Genomic DNA, 15,571 nt, shown 5'->3' on the forward strand with positions numbered 1-15,571 from the left:
GCGGTATGTAGTTCTCTCCTACGAAAGCCCTTCAAGCCGCAGAGACTGGCGAAAAGAGCGGAAGTACACGCGCTGGAGCGCAAACAAATCAGCAACGAGAGCAACTGCGAACAAAGACAGAGCGAGTGGGCTCTAAACGAGAATGAAGCTTGTTTCTTTAAATGCCTTTTTCCTTTTCCGGCGGACAGCTTCTGTCTACACGGGGCTTTTTGTGCGGATATCAGCGCGCGCTCTAATCATTACAGCTGCTTTTCTTCGCAGTTGGAACCCTTCCTGGGATTTTCATAAACCTTCTCTTTGTTTTCAGACGTGAGCATCCTATCACTTGACATTGTACAGCCCAAAGGGACATGTCACACGCGCTCTTGACACAAATAGATTGAGTTTCCGGCCACTTTACTTACGATTCTCATTTTAAATAAGTTTAAGTTTAACACACCAAAACAAGTAATTAAGTAAATCACTTCAAACACTTACAAATTACGTCAACCTATTAGTTGAAAAACTGAAAGTCATGTGTGTATTCAAAGAAATAAGGCCTATGTTTAAATATTAGCATTTTTATTCATGCAGAAATCGTATAACTTTAAGCCGTGTTTCAAAGTGCTACATATAAAATGCAAAATACAAATTGGTATTTACAAACTCTTGGTATAAAATGGAGGCACAGTCATTGTATTAAAAAACAGTTAACATCTTTTTTTACATCATTTGTTTTATTACTTAATCGATGTAATTCTTAAGTTAGAAAATGTAATAAAACAGTGCTTTCCACAAGACCGGCGGATAAACGTAAATGTTCATGACACCTGTTGTTCTAAAACACGTTAGGCGTATATATTCTACCATACCAATCACTACTGGACACACAAAGCAGAGAAGCGATAAAAATGTTGCTAAAACGTCTTTATGTTCAGATTGGGAGGGAATTTGTATCATTAGATTTTCACATTTCTTTTTGATAGTGTTAGTTATTTTTCATAGTTTTTTTTAATAAAAAAGGAAAAAATACACCATGTAAATTAAGTTGGAAGTTTTCACAGTAATTTTACTAAATGGTTAGTTTATGAAAGATGTTTATCACCACCAAGTGACCGAAAAAATACAAAATACAAAGTAGAAAAAGGTTTATACATTATGCAATCTCTCCTTAAGAAACTATGACTGGTTGTTTTATTATTAAATCTAGACTCTAGAGCAAACTGTAAATAGCAATGTCTACTATTTTGTTTAATGTGCGTAACACTTAGACTTAGATGCTCGTCGCACAGCTCAATATAAACAATACACGTCAATCTTGTCCACTTAGAACTCTCTCGTATGACGTTGCAATGTATTTCAAGTGGCTTGGCAAGTTTCACTCATACAAGTAACGATAATTCACAACTTGATTAAGAGGCAACCATTGTTCAAAACAAGTGTGTCGAGATAGATTTAACGTAGACTATATTGTTTAAAATGTAGCGCGGTTATAATGAACGCTTATTTAAAAAAAAACGTTTATGTGTTCAGAAATTTATCTGTTAAGAACATCTCTGTTAAGTTGACACATTAAATTAGGTGCGTGAGGATGACACATTTTTATAAACATCTATAAAACCATAGTATTAAGACCAACGCCATAATGAAGCCAAATGCGCAGTAATATCCACGACAGACTAAGAACTTAATCGTATAACTCTAATTAATACAAAAACCTGTAGAAATAAGTCCTAAATTTATCGGAATAAGGCTTAAAGGGCCAAAACATAGAGAGAGGGTATTGGACGATCGGGGGCCGCCCGTCTGGCATCGGACGCTTTGGTGTCGACGTTTGGGCGCTCTAGTTTGAATGGCGCCGTTAGGGCGCTTTTTGGCACCAGATTTATTTGGCCCTGTTTGGTGTTTTAGGTGGGTAATGAATGGGGTTAGAAAAAAGGTTGAAATTATTAGGGGAGTTAGTGATATACATAGGGATGGGGTTTGGGTTTAGGTAAAATGTTTTTTAGGACTAATTCTCGCCATTTAGGTCTTACTCCGACGGGTTTAGGACTTATCTGATTAAACGGTTTTATGACTATTACATAGTAGTCCTATTTTAGTCTTATTCTGAACTGTGTTTTGTTCCGACGTTGACGCTGTTCTTATTTCGGTCTTATGAAGGTCTGTTTTGCCCGATTCAGTATAATAGTTTATCCATTATGTGGGTACCGAGCGCTATATGGACGAAATTCATTTTCAACCAAATTATCTTCACAATCTTACAGAAATTTCCTTCTCGGTGACATCCAGGCCTGCGGAGTCGGTTAAAAATAACCCGAGTCCAACTCCGGCCAATGAAGTAAACCCTAGTCCAGTGCTTCTCAACCTTTTTTCGCGGCGACCCAAATATTAAGCGTAAGTATGACGACTAAGCTTTGGCGACCCAATTGTTTTTTCTTGTAAGCAAAATAATAACTAGCTTCTTGTAAGCGAACAAAAAAATAGGCATTATAGGCATTAGCGTAAATAATTTCGAATTTTAAGAATTATTTTATAATACAATTTTTCTTAATTGAGAAATATTTCTCAGAACCAATCTCAATAAACATATAAACTACTGCGGTTGGCGACCCAACCAAATTAAACAGCGACCCAATTTTGGGTCGCCACCCATAGGTTGAGAAGCACCTAGTTCGACTTCCGAGTCCCGGGTTCGACTCCGGCAAATACGCGATTTCGTCAAGTCCTGAACGTTCGGCTGCGGAAAAACAATTCCAAAAAACAAATCGACTCTGTCGAGTTCCGAGTCCCGAGTCCGAATCCGACTCCGCAGCTCTGGTGACATCTATTCCAAATTTTAAACAAGATAAACGTAATGCATGCTATTTTGCGCTTCGTGCTTTCTAAAGTAAAAGTTTTCAACTATAACCCACTAAACGTATCGATACGCGATTAAATGAACGGTATAGTTGCATTAATATGGTACTTTATTTCGAGAACAGAACGCTTCTTAGATAGCTAACTATGACGTCACGTTATGACGTCCCTTGTGATTTGTTGTCTATCATTTTTGTTATTAATACGCATACAACACCACATCGAAAGAAATGCGATACAAAAAGAGGCAAGACAAAACACATGTCAGATAGAAACGATTTAGAGAGGCCTTAAAATGTGTTACAACCTGATGTACACCAGTATACCTCTGAAAATGTGGTTGCGCACCGCAATGCAAGTTCATATTCTTCTTAGTTTGCTGACAGTTTCTTAAATTACTTGAAATGAGGGAAGCCAAAAGAAGAAAGAAAAAAAGAATACAAAAAATAAAGAAATACGTTTTTCGAACGTAAGCCTACTTGTGGCGTTAACAATAAATTTGTGACCTAAAATATTAGACAGCGCTTACAAAGCTCTTTGGTCTTTGTGTTTTCTGTAATTTTTAGCGAGCTATTAAAACTTTGGTTCAGGTGATTAAAAGCTATAACCTATTACGCTATAAAAATATTTCGTTTTACCAGGTATGATAAAATTTTCACCAATTTCGTAAACCAGAGGCACTATTATTAACGCAAAGGTTCATTCTTATAATGGTAATTTGGGCAAAAAGTTAGGACCGTTAGATAGGACAGGGGTTCGCAACCTTTTTCCAACCTCGTACCAGTTGGACGTTCTGTACTGCCACGCGTACCACTTCTTGTAGAACAGTGGTTCTTAACCTTTTTTCTACCACACCCATCTTTGCTAATTGTCCTGTGCCTTGCGTGATGACACACAATATATTGTTTGTATACATATGCTGCAAATAACATTACAAATTGGCGTAATAAAGTCTAAGTTCCCCCAAAGCAGTTCGTAGTTTGCACAAAGCGTCTTTTTCGTAGTTTAATTGTTAAATTTTGCAAACACTCTTTGTGGAGAGGGTGGCATGGTGCGCAACTTAGATCTTCTATTCAAACATAACATACTGTTCTGACTAAACACAGCCCCAATTGGCCGTAATAAGTAGCAAATATTGTCCAAAAATTCAAGAACCCATATTAAAACATACATTAAGTAGCCTCAAAGTTCGCAAAATTATGAACCGTTTTTCTTCAGTAACTTTGTCTAAATATGTGTAATTTTGATGTAATCCATAAGACAGCATAATAGCAGGTTTAATAACTAACGCAACATGGAACTGATTAAATCATTATAAAAAATTAAATATTGGAGTAGAGCTTGCGCCCCCCTAAGATTTGCTTGGCGCCCCCGGTTAAGAACCACTGTTGTAGAACAATTATTTTGATCGAATCACATTTTTCGAATCACATTTTTTTTACCTATTTTTAGCTAAAGACTAGCAATGTTGAATGCTATTTGTAGATTAAGCTATAAATTAGCAGATGATATCTATCAAGAGCAACCATTTGACATAATTAACGTGGTATGGCTTTTCAAAGCACTTGTGCTCCTTGTTGACAATTGACTTGACCTGTATTTTGAAGATGGTAATGGTACGAAACAACAGGAAAACTTACGAACTAAGAATATAGGCTTTGGGGATTTTTTATTTTTGTGTAAAAAAAACAGATTGACAAAATATAAAAGTTGTGAATCCAGGTTTTTGTGAAAAAAACGGAATCTACTCGCGTACCGGTACCACCTGAAAACCTTCGTATTTTTGCCGTTCCGTATTAGCGGTTTGCCCACTGCCACGCATGGTTTTTTCCTGTTATGTCAGGGAATATAGTGTTCAAAAGAGACAGTAGACAAACGATGAAATGTGCAAGTCCTGAATTTTATATAAATCGGAAATAATTTTACAAATTTCGTTTCCAACATATCGAAATTCAAGAAGTTACACAACATTCGGCCTTTTGACATAAACATTTTCCTTTAATTTGAACCGAAATTTAACTGTGGCATTAAAATGCTTCCAGATGTTATCGTTCATTAAGGTGTGCATTTGAACTCATCAATTACAAAACTGTAGCCATTACTTAGCCTAATTATGATTTAACAATCACATTTGTCAATTCTGATTCTCTTCGCCGCGCGACAACAAAGGGGTCGTTATGGATACAAAAAATAGAAGCAATAGAAAGCCAAAAACGCAAAATAATCGACTTAACACTGCTTTTTATGGCCCCAAGAAAGTATTATGTCAGGGATTTGCATTATAAATAATGCCAACCCAAGCCCTTGTCTACTTTCATCAATAAAATAAAATCCTGATAAACGCTAAACTTTTTTAAGGCCTTATCCGTTTTATATTTAGTGCGGGAAATTTTACTGTGTTTAAAATTTAAAGCAAATGTTGAAATCGATCCTTCCAGTTTCTGATAAAACTTATTTTGGGTTGAAGATCTCAGATCTGTAGGCCCTATCCTTCTCGGCTGACTATTAAAATATTAAATCATTAAACATTACCTGCTTATGATTGAATCCAATTAGACGAGTGTTCCTTCATATTTTTTCCATTGGTTCCGGTAGTTGTCTTTCTGCCTTGCGGCTTGCGCCTCGGCTGCATTCCATAGGCTAATTTGTTGTCGTAAAAAATCCTGCAAAACAATTTTTTGCCGAAATACTAAAGATCTTTGCCGGGAGGCCCTCCTAAAATAATAAATAATTATCATACGAAAGGCAAATTGGTATTTTTCTAATATCAGACAACCTAATAAATACTAAACTTCATTGTCCGAAGCTGAAACAAGTTTGGGTTTACTTGGAATAAATTGCATTAAGGGTCGAAAGTACACCTCAATAATGTAACATATGGGCAAAATGGGTATATATTTGATTATTCAAGTTGCAGGTTTGTTGAAAAAAACTTGTGTGTACTTGCCATACTTTTGACAGTGCTAATTCAGCAGACATTTCACATTGAGCACAAAAAAATTGCATGTCCTTCATATATTAACGTTTATCAAGCATTTACACAAACATGTTATAGTGGTATGGCCGCAAATAAATCACTTAAAAATTTGGCTCAAAGCACAAAAATTTTGTTAACATGTTACCAAATAACAGGAAACAAAAAACTAAACAAAATAAAGTTAAAAAAAACACAGTTTGTGCAGGGGTTGGAATTTTTGGCCGGTATGCAGCCCAGGTTTGTTCAAGCAATTTAGAATTTCAGAACAACATTCAAATAAACCAACTCCAGCATGCACAATACCAAATATGAAGCATATAAATAACTGTGTATCTTGTAGGTGGAATAACATATGTTTCAACCATATTGTAGGTAGATGAGTTGTACGACACCTGGTTAGTGGATTGCTGTATATCTACCCTCCGTCCCTATTTAATTACCTAAACGGGTGGGATACAGGCTGAGAATTGGACCTGGAATCAACACATTTGGCAGGAGACAGACTCGACTAGTTTTTTGGGCCAAACTCTGGTTGTTTTTATTCAACTTAACACCATCGTCAATCATTGATTTCAGACTGAGTTCTCCAATCCTATGACAATTCATTATTTCAAAATTGAGCTGTGCTATTTACTTATTGAAGTTTAGTGTGTGCACCTGCCACAAAATGCAGACTGAACAGGATCACAACTATGCTTTTACCAAATTTAACAACGGGAATTTAGAATTTGTTTTACTTGAAAATGATTTGTTTATTTAGCAGATAACAACCTATTTTGAATGGCCAACAGGCTATAAATGTGTTAATATACTATTATCGTACAATTTTCTAAAACATATATAAGATTTCAGTTGTAACATTTTTTTTGGACTTTGTTTAGCAAAATCAAATCCAGCATATTTGTTTTGTCCTAAATTGTAATACAAAGTTCATAGTTTCATTGTACTAAAATTTAAATGAATAATTTTAATATCCTAAACCTTGTTTAAATATTAAACATTGTCATCATGGCAAATGATGAGGAAGACGAGGAATATGCCTGGATGCTGAATTTCAAAGAGTGTGAAAGTGATGTCACAAAATTTACAAATCCAACATCCAGTGGGAAAATTGCCATAACTCCGCCAACAACTAAATCAACAAAAGAGGCCACAACTACAAAATTATTGGAACGTTATGATGATATGCTAACGCAGCAAAAAATCAATCAGGAAATTTTAAGAAAACTTAGGATTGTGCGATTACATAAGGAAAAAGTACGATAATCTTTTATTGCAAAATGGTTTGTTACTCTAAATTTTTTGTGGATTTAAAACCTGTATATATACAAAGTCATACCTATAATCTGATAAAAGAGTAGGAAACTTTTTATAGTAGTCGTTTTCTTTTCTGCTTTACAAAACTGATAAAAAAATCAACTTTATAATCACTTACAGCCACTGTGGAAAGCATGGAAAATACATAAAAAATAGAATTTTTCTCAATTTTAGTTATTTCCTTATCATAAAATTTGAGTGATCCTTATCATAAAATTTAAGTGGTGAGTGTAGTTTTAAAATGCAGTATTGATATCCTTAAATCATTAAAACTCACTCATTTCTTTAAATAAGATAAAGGAAGACAGTTTATTTTTTTTTTGTACTTGTACGGCACACAAAAAAATGCACCACAAGAAGAAAGCTTTAGACTTCACCATCTATTACATTTATTTCCTGTTTATACAAAATTTATAACTAAGAGTAGGTCTATATCGAGGGATGCACGGCCGCAGGTCGAAGATACAAGTGTTGGTGGCCAAACTTGTGTTTACCTAATGCGCAAATTGGAATTTTAAAACGTTATAGGCCAGGCAGACACCAGTCTCCAATTGCTGGTCATCAGATAGGCTATTGCAAGCCAAATCTATTAATTTTGAAATGCTCTGACAAATATGGGATGTGTAAGTCACGAGTTGGCTGAAATACACAATGCATTTCTTTGTAGAATAAAATGGAAACCCTGGAACACCTAATAGCAAAATGGAGAACGGCCTGCCAAACAGCCTTAACACAACTTTTGGATTATGCACCTAAGGAGCCACCAACATCTATGGGTCAACTAATTACTTACTTAGGCATTGATCCAAACTTAGTTCAATATAGTAAAGCAAATCTTTCATTTAAAAAGGTCAAACGAACAGTATAGTCTTAAAGTTTTGATTAAAACACATTGAATGTTGTCTTGCATAAATCTCACTTTTGTAGTGTTTAGAAATGCATGTTTCTATTACTGACATGACACACAAACTCATTAAACAAAGTTTGCATTTAGTTTGCTACAAGGCATCAGCACACGCAATAAGTATTTCAACGATTTTTTCACATCGTACAGAAATCAAAAACTTTAACACAGAAAAAATCTTATAGCAAATAACAATGTTACTATAAAAAAGCAAATTGCAAAATGTTGATTTTTGTAAGTTGAATGATGTTATGCAGTGTTAATTCTATTGGTTTGTGTATTGAAATGTAAATTATAAAAGTTTTGTGAGGTTGCCGTAGCATTGCTTTCTACACCACTGTTCATATTTTTCACATTTAATGCTGCCTTGTGAAGTTTTTCGATGTATTCTGGTATACCTGAAATACAAATAGAACTTTAACTTGTTATTGTGACGAGTATCTTATGATTTAAAAGGTGTTAATGCCATTACCAGCTGAAACAACCCAAGAAGAAAGGGCAGCTGGAATTGAAGTCTGGGGGTCATCACAGTATGTCAACAAGTAGTCTATTCCTGGCTCATCAATGTTTGTGTGAGGTTTAATCACCATGTCAGAGACATACAATGGAACACGAACATACCGCTTGTTTACAGCGCATTTAGGATGATCAACTGACCTTAAAATAAAAAAAATGTTTTTTGTAAATAGCCAACCTAAATTTCGAGAATGGCAAAAATTAGATTTAAAATACCTATTCAACTCCAGGTTTGCTGGGAGTATTTTGGCCAATTGTTGTACAATATTTAATTTAAGAATTAAAGTAGACGGTCATTACACTAGAAAAAAAAAACGAATCAACCCACAGTCTGACAATTTTGTTTATTATGTTTGGTCCAATTTATTGTGGATTGTTTTAAGTTTTATTCAATCGTGATGTTAATATATATAGAAACAGTGGTGGACCCGAGCGCTGCAGCATACTGTGTTTGACATGTTTTATAAGAATGTGTGCAACTCAATTTAAGGTTTAAAATGGAAATTGACCGAAAACAATTTATAAATCTAACAACTAGTCGCACAATTTGTTTTTAAATCTATTAAGTATAATAACAGTTTTAAATACCAAAAGTGAAATATATCTTGCATGATGTATAAAGTCATACTTTCGGTGGGCATTTAATGGCGTTATATTTAGCGGAAGATTCCCTTGTGAAAAAAAAGTCTTGAGTCTATGGTCACTACATTTGACACTTACAGCACAGACCACTTGAAAATTCCTTACACAGCCACACAATGTTTTGTAATAAAGCAAATCTATTAAGGTTGTTTCCATTATAATAAGACACAATATTTTTAGATAGCTTTAAGGGATATCTATTTAGCATAATTTGTCGGTCAGCTGGTATGTTGACAAGTCGCAGGGGAGAGTGAGCTTTAAATATATAACCACAAAATTAAAAAAGAGGCTCATTCCAAACAAAAAGTAGAAGGAAATTCCCTTGGTATGAGTGAAGTGCTTAGCTAAGTGTAGTCACACATTTCTTCATTTTAAATATAACTTACATTGGATATTTGCTGTATTACAATTTTGCAATCTACATTGCTTTAACAAAACAGTCTGCTTCAAAGTCTTAACAGCTTGACAAAAACGGCGAAGCAAGTTTTTTTTACAAAAAAATGGCTATTGTCATTTCACTATGCAAATTGTTGTATTTATTGCAACAGTCAATTTTTTTTTTAATTTCTGGACAATGCCAGTAGTCCAAGTATTTTATCATCTTAAGTTTAAGGTCACAAATTATAAAATTAGTTAATACCCTATTAAACCTGAGCAATGCCAGGTATTTCTTACATCAAACACTATTTTTAAATCAGATGTAAAACTATTTTTTAAGCATAAACATACCTTGCCAGTATTGCAAGAACATTAGCATCTTTGTAAATCTGAATTAAAACAAAACTTGTTAAATGTATGTAAATTTATTTAACCATATTCATGTGTTTTAATATCTACAAAACATAAAACTTGTAAAAGTTCAAAAAAAAACTGTACTTTAAGTTGAATTTGCATAAAGTTTAAAGGCCATTTCATTTGACACAATAGGTTTTATGACATCACAATCCAGGCTTATAACGAAAATCATCAACAAAAAATTTAATAATAATATTTTTGTGAGAAAATGCACATTGTGTAAACAATTTTACAACAATGGCGAAGAAAGCCAAAAGGAAAAGTACAAAGAAAAAGCAACCAAAACTTAAAAAGAGTAATGAGGACTATTTTGTAAGCAACTTTCTTAGGCAGCCAGGTAAGACAAGATCTGGAATAAGATACTCAAGGATTACAAACAGTAAAGCTTCGGCTAAATTAATTTTTGGTTCTCTTTTGTCTTTGACAAGTTTATCTAATAAGCCAACAAAGTTAGAGACTGCGAAGGACCAGTGCAGCTGTAAGCAATGCAAAGATAACAGAAGCAAAACTGTCACCAGCAACCATAGTGGACTGAGTCTTATGCTAAAAAGTGAAGGGAATTCTAATTCTTTGCCAAATCTTGCCAAATCAATGCCAAGTGCAGTTTTACCTAAACACAGACAGAGTGCAGACAGCAAGTATTGTGATTGCTATGAATGTACAGGCCTGATCGACGTAAAAGATGTGCCAAGCCAACAAAAGGGAATGTTACAACAAAGCATGGGGGCCATATCTTGTGAAGATAACAACAACTATGGTTTGTCTGGTGACCAGCAATATATTTCAAAAAACTTATTGACAAGAAATAGCTCAGATATGAAAATGCACAGTGTAACAAAACTTAAGCAACCTACAAGCAACCATCAAAAACGCCAGAAAAAGCCTAAAGAGAGCAGCACAAAAGTCCAAAGACTGAAACACCCACTTGAAAAATGCAAACCTAGAAGATACAAAAAGAAAGTCAAAATGGTACAAACAAATATGAAACAGTCCCACAAGGGGAAAACAAGGAAAGGAAAGCCTACTAAATCACTCCTAAAGTTAGTTTTAAAGAAAAAATCATCAATTAGACAAAAAAATGGAAAGGTAAGCCCACAAAAACCAAAGGAACAACAGGCCTGCACATGTTGCCAGCGATTTCAAAACATAATTCGGCAAATTGGCAAGGCACATAATTCACAAGTTAGTTTAAATAAAAGAAGATCAAAGTCTGCTGGAAATATAGCAAATCAGTACCTACAATGCACCAAATCTGGTTGTAGTGAAACACCATTTGCCAGTGCAGGATATAACCATATGGACAAGACAAAGAATATTAAGCGTAGTCAATCCGTTAAAAAGATGGAACTCAATGAAAGTAGAAATGTTACTCCAGTATTAACTCGGTCCATTCAACATTTAAAACAAACTGCTATTAGCAAAAAAAGTCAACATAAGAAAAAACAAAAAAACTACACAAGGGTAAAAAAAAAGCTGGGTGCCAAGCAACTGCAGCTGAAACCCCAAAAGGTAGGGAATATAAAGTCCACCAAACGACAAACAGTGAAGTGGGTTTTGCTCACAGACAAGTTAATCAAAGCCTTGAAAGACAAAGCAAAACAAACTGCTCAACAAAACAAAGCCAAACAAAACAAAGAAAGAGGTATTAAAGAGCAAATGAAACAAGATATAGCACCCACACCAAGCTGGGGGTATGGATCAAAAAGTAGCCATAAAAGAGAGTCTAGCAGTAACAAGTATCTCCGGAGTTCTTTGTCAACAACATTACAGGTTGTTAACAGTACACGGCAACAAAATTCTGGCACAAATGACATTCCTCGCACACCTTTTCCCAGTTCGAAAATGCCAACATACATTGCAATGGTAAAAACAGCTATTCGTGATTTGACACCATATAGGATGACTGGAAAGGAAGCCATTTCCAAGTAACTATAAATTATGTTTAGGAAATTTCTATTTTTAAAGCTAATGAATAAAAATATATATTCAACAGGTATATTCAAATAAGGTACCATATTCAAAATGATGTTTTGCTGAGATACATTTTGAAATGGATGGTTGATATGAAAATAACCAAATTGAAAAATGGGAATTATTACTTCAGTGGAAAAAGGTAAGTGCGGTTGTAAATTCCATTAATTATTCGTTAAAAAAACGTTAAAAAAAACACTTTTTGTTATATATTTAGGCTAATTAAAAAACACACAGTAGCAGTTTTAAGCAAGTCTCAGAAGAAAAGAAAGAAGAAAAAGAGGTAAGAACACAGTAAAGGTTTTTGTTCTTAATAGCAAACTTAAAATATTTTTTACTTCCAGAAGAAAAGCAAAAAAGAAGCGAAAGTCTTCAAAAGTAAGTAAACTGACCAAGGTAGGTAAACCAATTCACAACGGCTGTTTCTTTAAACTCTTAGCAAGGTGGGTAATGCATAACTTTACAAAACTCAAAACGAGGGGCGTGCAAATCACTAAATTTTTAAACCTTTGAACATAAACAATGTGTTTTTGTGATATATATTTGTATTTCATACCACCAAGAATAAACAGCCTTATCATTTACAAGGCTAAAAATAGGATTAGAATTGATATAACAGTTTAACTGTCTTAATAGTAAATCCTGTATGTAGAAAAAGTCAAAACGAAAAAAAGGAAAGGGAAAGAAAAAGAAAAGAAAGTGCACATGTTCACAGCAGAAAAATGCAACTAAAAACAGAGTGAAACTTCGTTCCCATTATATAAGAAAGCATGGAAAAATTTACAAACAAGATGAATATGTTTAAATACCAACCTCTTGGCGTCTAATGTAAATGTACTCTCTTGCATTGAACGGATACTGAAAACAAATAAAAAACAAATAAGTTACATTGGATGTTTTACGGGTGGCACCAAATGTCATAACTACTGACAAAGATTGAAATTCAACTCAGATCAGGTTTAGTACACAAATGTGTTGTGATGATGCCACCAGACCTATTTTAAAATGGTAAAGATTAATAGGTTCTAGAAGTTTAGCACCTAGCCCACAATATTAATTTGCTTATAAGTTGAGATAATTTATTCAAGGAACGTTGAGATACCGAATGTCACTGCAGGCCTGATTTTTTAGCTTCATTGCTTCCACGAAAATGTGTATAGATAGACTGAAGTTACTCCCTAAACTTTATGGTCAATCTTGGTGTATTTACAAATTCTCAAAAATAACTTACCGGAAAATATGCAAGCCAGCGAAGAACTTGTTCACCAGTACTTTTGTTTTCATCAACAATATCAATATCAAGAGCAAGATTATCCCATTTTTTGCGATATTCAACGTCTGATTGAACCGCAAAAAATTGTCTTGCAGTTACATCAAAAAATCTTCCAAACACTACATGTAATTTGGAAGTTTTAAAATTTAAAATATTACACATATGTTTACCTTAATTTATTGTGATATTATAAAAGTTTATTTAAAATTTTGGCAATGTTTAGTTTTTACTTCATTTGATCAAGTTAAGATTTAGGGATATCAAACAAGAGAATCATTATTTGTTACTTTTGATTACAATCGCATACCAGTAAGCAATTAAATTAGGCAGGCAAAATAACATTGTCCGGATTTATGCAAGAAGTGTGTACAGCTAACTCAGGGGTGGACCCCTTGAGAATATGTGAAGGTATAATTTTAAAAATCAAATATTTCAGTACCACAACTTTATTGCAAAGGCGGTACAGATTGGACAGAACACGGAAAATGGCATCAACTAAATTAGGCGGAAAATAATATGATCAGGAAGAGAGTTACTATACAAATGTTTTGCTCATATTTTAAAGATGGATGCATTAGATTTAATTGGAAATATGAATTAAGTTTGCAAAACATTTGTTTAAAAGAGTACCATAGCGCACATTGCACCCTTTGTCTAAGTTAGAAGTGCAAGCATATTAACTAAGTCACACCTAGCTGTTTTTTATTTAGTTGCCTTACAAAAAAGTTAGGATAGAGTTGAAGATGCGTTGTTTAATTAGCACAAAAAATGAAAAAAAATATTTTAAGAAGACTAAGCCGAATTAGCTTCCTTGGTGGGCCGTTTTTGTTATGAATAATAACACAGCTAACTTATTTAGTGAAATTTGTACAATGCATGCCAATCTAGGGTTGTCCAACATAATGTTTGCATTCCACCACAAAGCATCAGATGAAAAATAAAACCTACCTTTATACTGCATGTATTCAGTGTTCTTATACGGAAGTTTCCAAATTTTAAGGTTTGGTTCATCAACAATGGTTTCCCAATGCTCAGGAAGATTAGTAACTACAATATTAATGAATGAACATCCATACAATAAGTACCGGTAGTACATACAATAAAAGCAAGCCAATTGTGTCAATATGTATATAAATAAAAGTAAATAGTTTAAATAAACTTACCACCATAATTGTTATTTCCAGATGATTCAGATAAATTATTGAATTGTAACTCTTGTAATTTATTAAGTTCATTTATATGCCTATAACAATAAAATGAAAAAAGAATAAAACTCGGTTATATATCTTGGTGAATAATGTTTTATTCAAAATTAAAAGCATAGCTTTCCAAAACGGTCCAGACTACATTCCATAATTTGTGACAGCCAAAAATTCAAGGCAAAAACATTTTTGATGAAATCCTATGCTTAAATAGGACAATTTATATGCCAAAAATGACCATTTTTTGTTGTAAATTCACTAGGTCGTCAATGTTTTACGTCAAATGAAGTCATATGCGTGGATTTGGACAAGCACTCAACACCAAAAATCTTTGGCGGGAGGTACTGGAATGCAATCAGGTTACAAATGTAATACACTGGTCAACAGTGACACTTGTTTAGATATATATTTTACTTACCCCCAAATGTCATCATTTGTAATAGAGTTGTCCTCCCACGAAAATGAGCACACAGCTCCAGCAAACAAATAAACTGGCTGTCGATTTGGCAAAAATCTCCACAATGATGTTGTTATGAGCCTGTGCCGATAAAAGTTTGAATAGAACTTGTTAAACAAAGAGTTTTTTGAAAGAATTTTTTGCAATAAATATATTCCACTCCACCGGAGCCGGGCAAACGAGTCATTTATATTGACATTTTTGAAACTTCTCCAGCTTTCCCTTGATCCTGCATTATGTTTGTAAAACTTGAAGTTTTTTAGGTGCGAACAAAGCAGTTTCCAAACCATTTTCCATCTGCAAACTTAGGCCATACAAATTTTAAAACAATTTCCCATATATATTTAGCACCAGCACCTCAACAGAAAAAAATAAATGTGTTTTGGAAGCACAACGTCAACAGTTTAATCAGTCAATAACAGGCTTATATTCAGCTTCAACTTATTGTAGTAGTAGTTATGACTACATAAATATCAATAATATATAAATGTATTTTTTTACAAGTAACGCTTTGTGATGAGCTGAGCTTACGCTACCTTGGTCGACCTCACCTCACCTCTCACCATTGCCCAACTACAATACCTACTCCTTTTTTCGTGCTTGGAATAATGTTGCAATATCGCTTCCATTAGGTGGCGCATACTATTTAGAGTAGTGGTTCCAACCAAAGAGCTTTGTT

General features: G+C 34.0%; 2 protein-coding genes across 2 annotated transcripts; one reads left to right on the plus strand and one right to left on the minus strand.

Annotated features, from left to right (window-relative positions):
- Positions 1-8,101: 8,101 nt before the first annotated feature.
- On the minus strand, positions 8,102-15,288 carry LOC146164392 (stAR-related lipid transfer protein 7, mitochondrial-like). Its single transcript, XM_083381050.1, has 8 exons — positions 14,854-15,288; positions 14,397-14,476; positions 14,182-14,280; positions 13,192-13,352; positions 12,774-12,818; positions 9,924-9,961; positions 8,509-8,693; positions 8,102-8,434 (listed from the first exon to the last, which is right to left on the minus strand). Exons 1-8 carry the CDS (start codon positions 15,180-15,182, stop codon positions 8,286-8,288), a joined length of 1,086 nt encoding a protein of 361 aa, XP_083237176.1. The 5' UTR covers positions 15,183-15,288; the 3' UTR covers positions 8,102-8,285.
- Positions 11,068-12,765, plus strand: LOC146164393 (uncharacterized). The gene is made up of 6 exons (XM_083382697.1): positions 11,068-11,075; positions 11,825-11,914; positions 11,983-12,102; positions 12,178-12,243; positions 12,305-12,356; positions 12,613-12,765. The coding sequence occupies exons 1-6, from the start codon at positions 11,068-11,070 to the stop codon at positions 12,763-12,765; spliced, it is 489 nt and encodes a 162-aa protein (XP_083238823.1).
- Positions 15,289-15,571: the final 283 nt, after the last annotated feature.

This window comes from Ascidiella aspersa, chromosome 2, assembly GCF_963924565.1.
Source record: "Ascidiella aspersa chromosome 2, kaAscAspe10.2, whole genome shotgun sequence".
Taxonomy (NCBI): domain Eukaryota; kingdom Metazoa; phylum Chordata; class Ascidiacea; order Phlebobranchia; family Ascidiidae; genus Ascidiella; species Ascidiella aspersa.

Coding starts and splice junctions, on each gene's coding strand:
- LOC146164393 (XM_083382697.1), top strand. Junction 12,244..12,304: donor AAAAGAAAGAAGAAAAAGAG/GTAAGAACACAG, acceptor TTTTACTTCCAG/AAGAAAAGCAAAAAAGAAGC. Junction 12,357..12,612: donor AAGTAAGTAAACTGACCAAG/GTAGGTAAACCA, acceptor TCCTGTATGTAG/AAAAAGTCAAAACGAAAAAA.
- LOC146164392 (XM_083381050.1), bottom strand. CDS start 15,182: ATGGTTTGGAAACTGCTTTGTTCGCACCTAAAAAACTTCAAGTTTTAC. Junction 14,281..14,396: donor TGGAAATAACAATTATGGTG/GTAAGTTTATTT, acceptor TTAATATTGTAG/TTACTAATCTTCCTGAGCAT. Junction 8,435..8,508: donor TTCTTGGGTTGTTTCAGCTG/GTAATGGCATTA, acceptor TTTGTATTTCAG/GTATACCAGAATACATCGAA.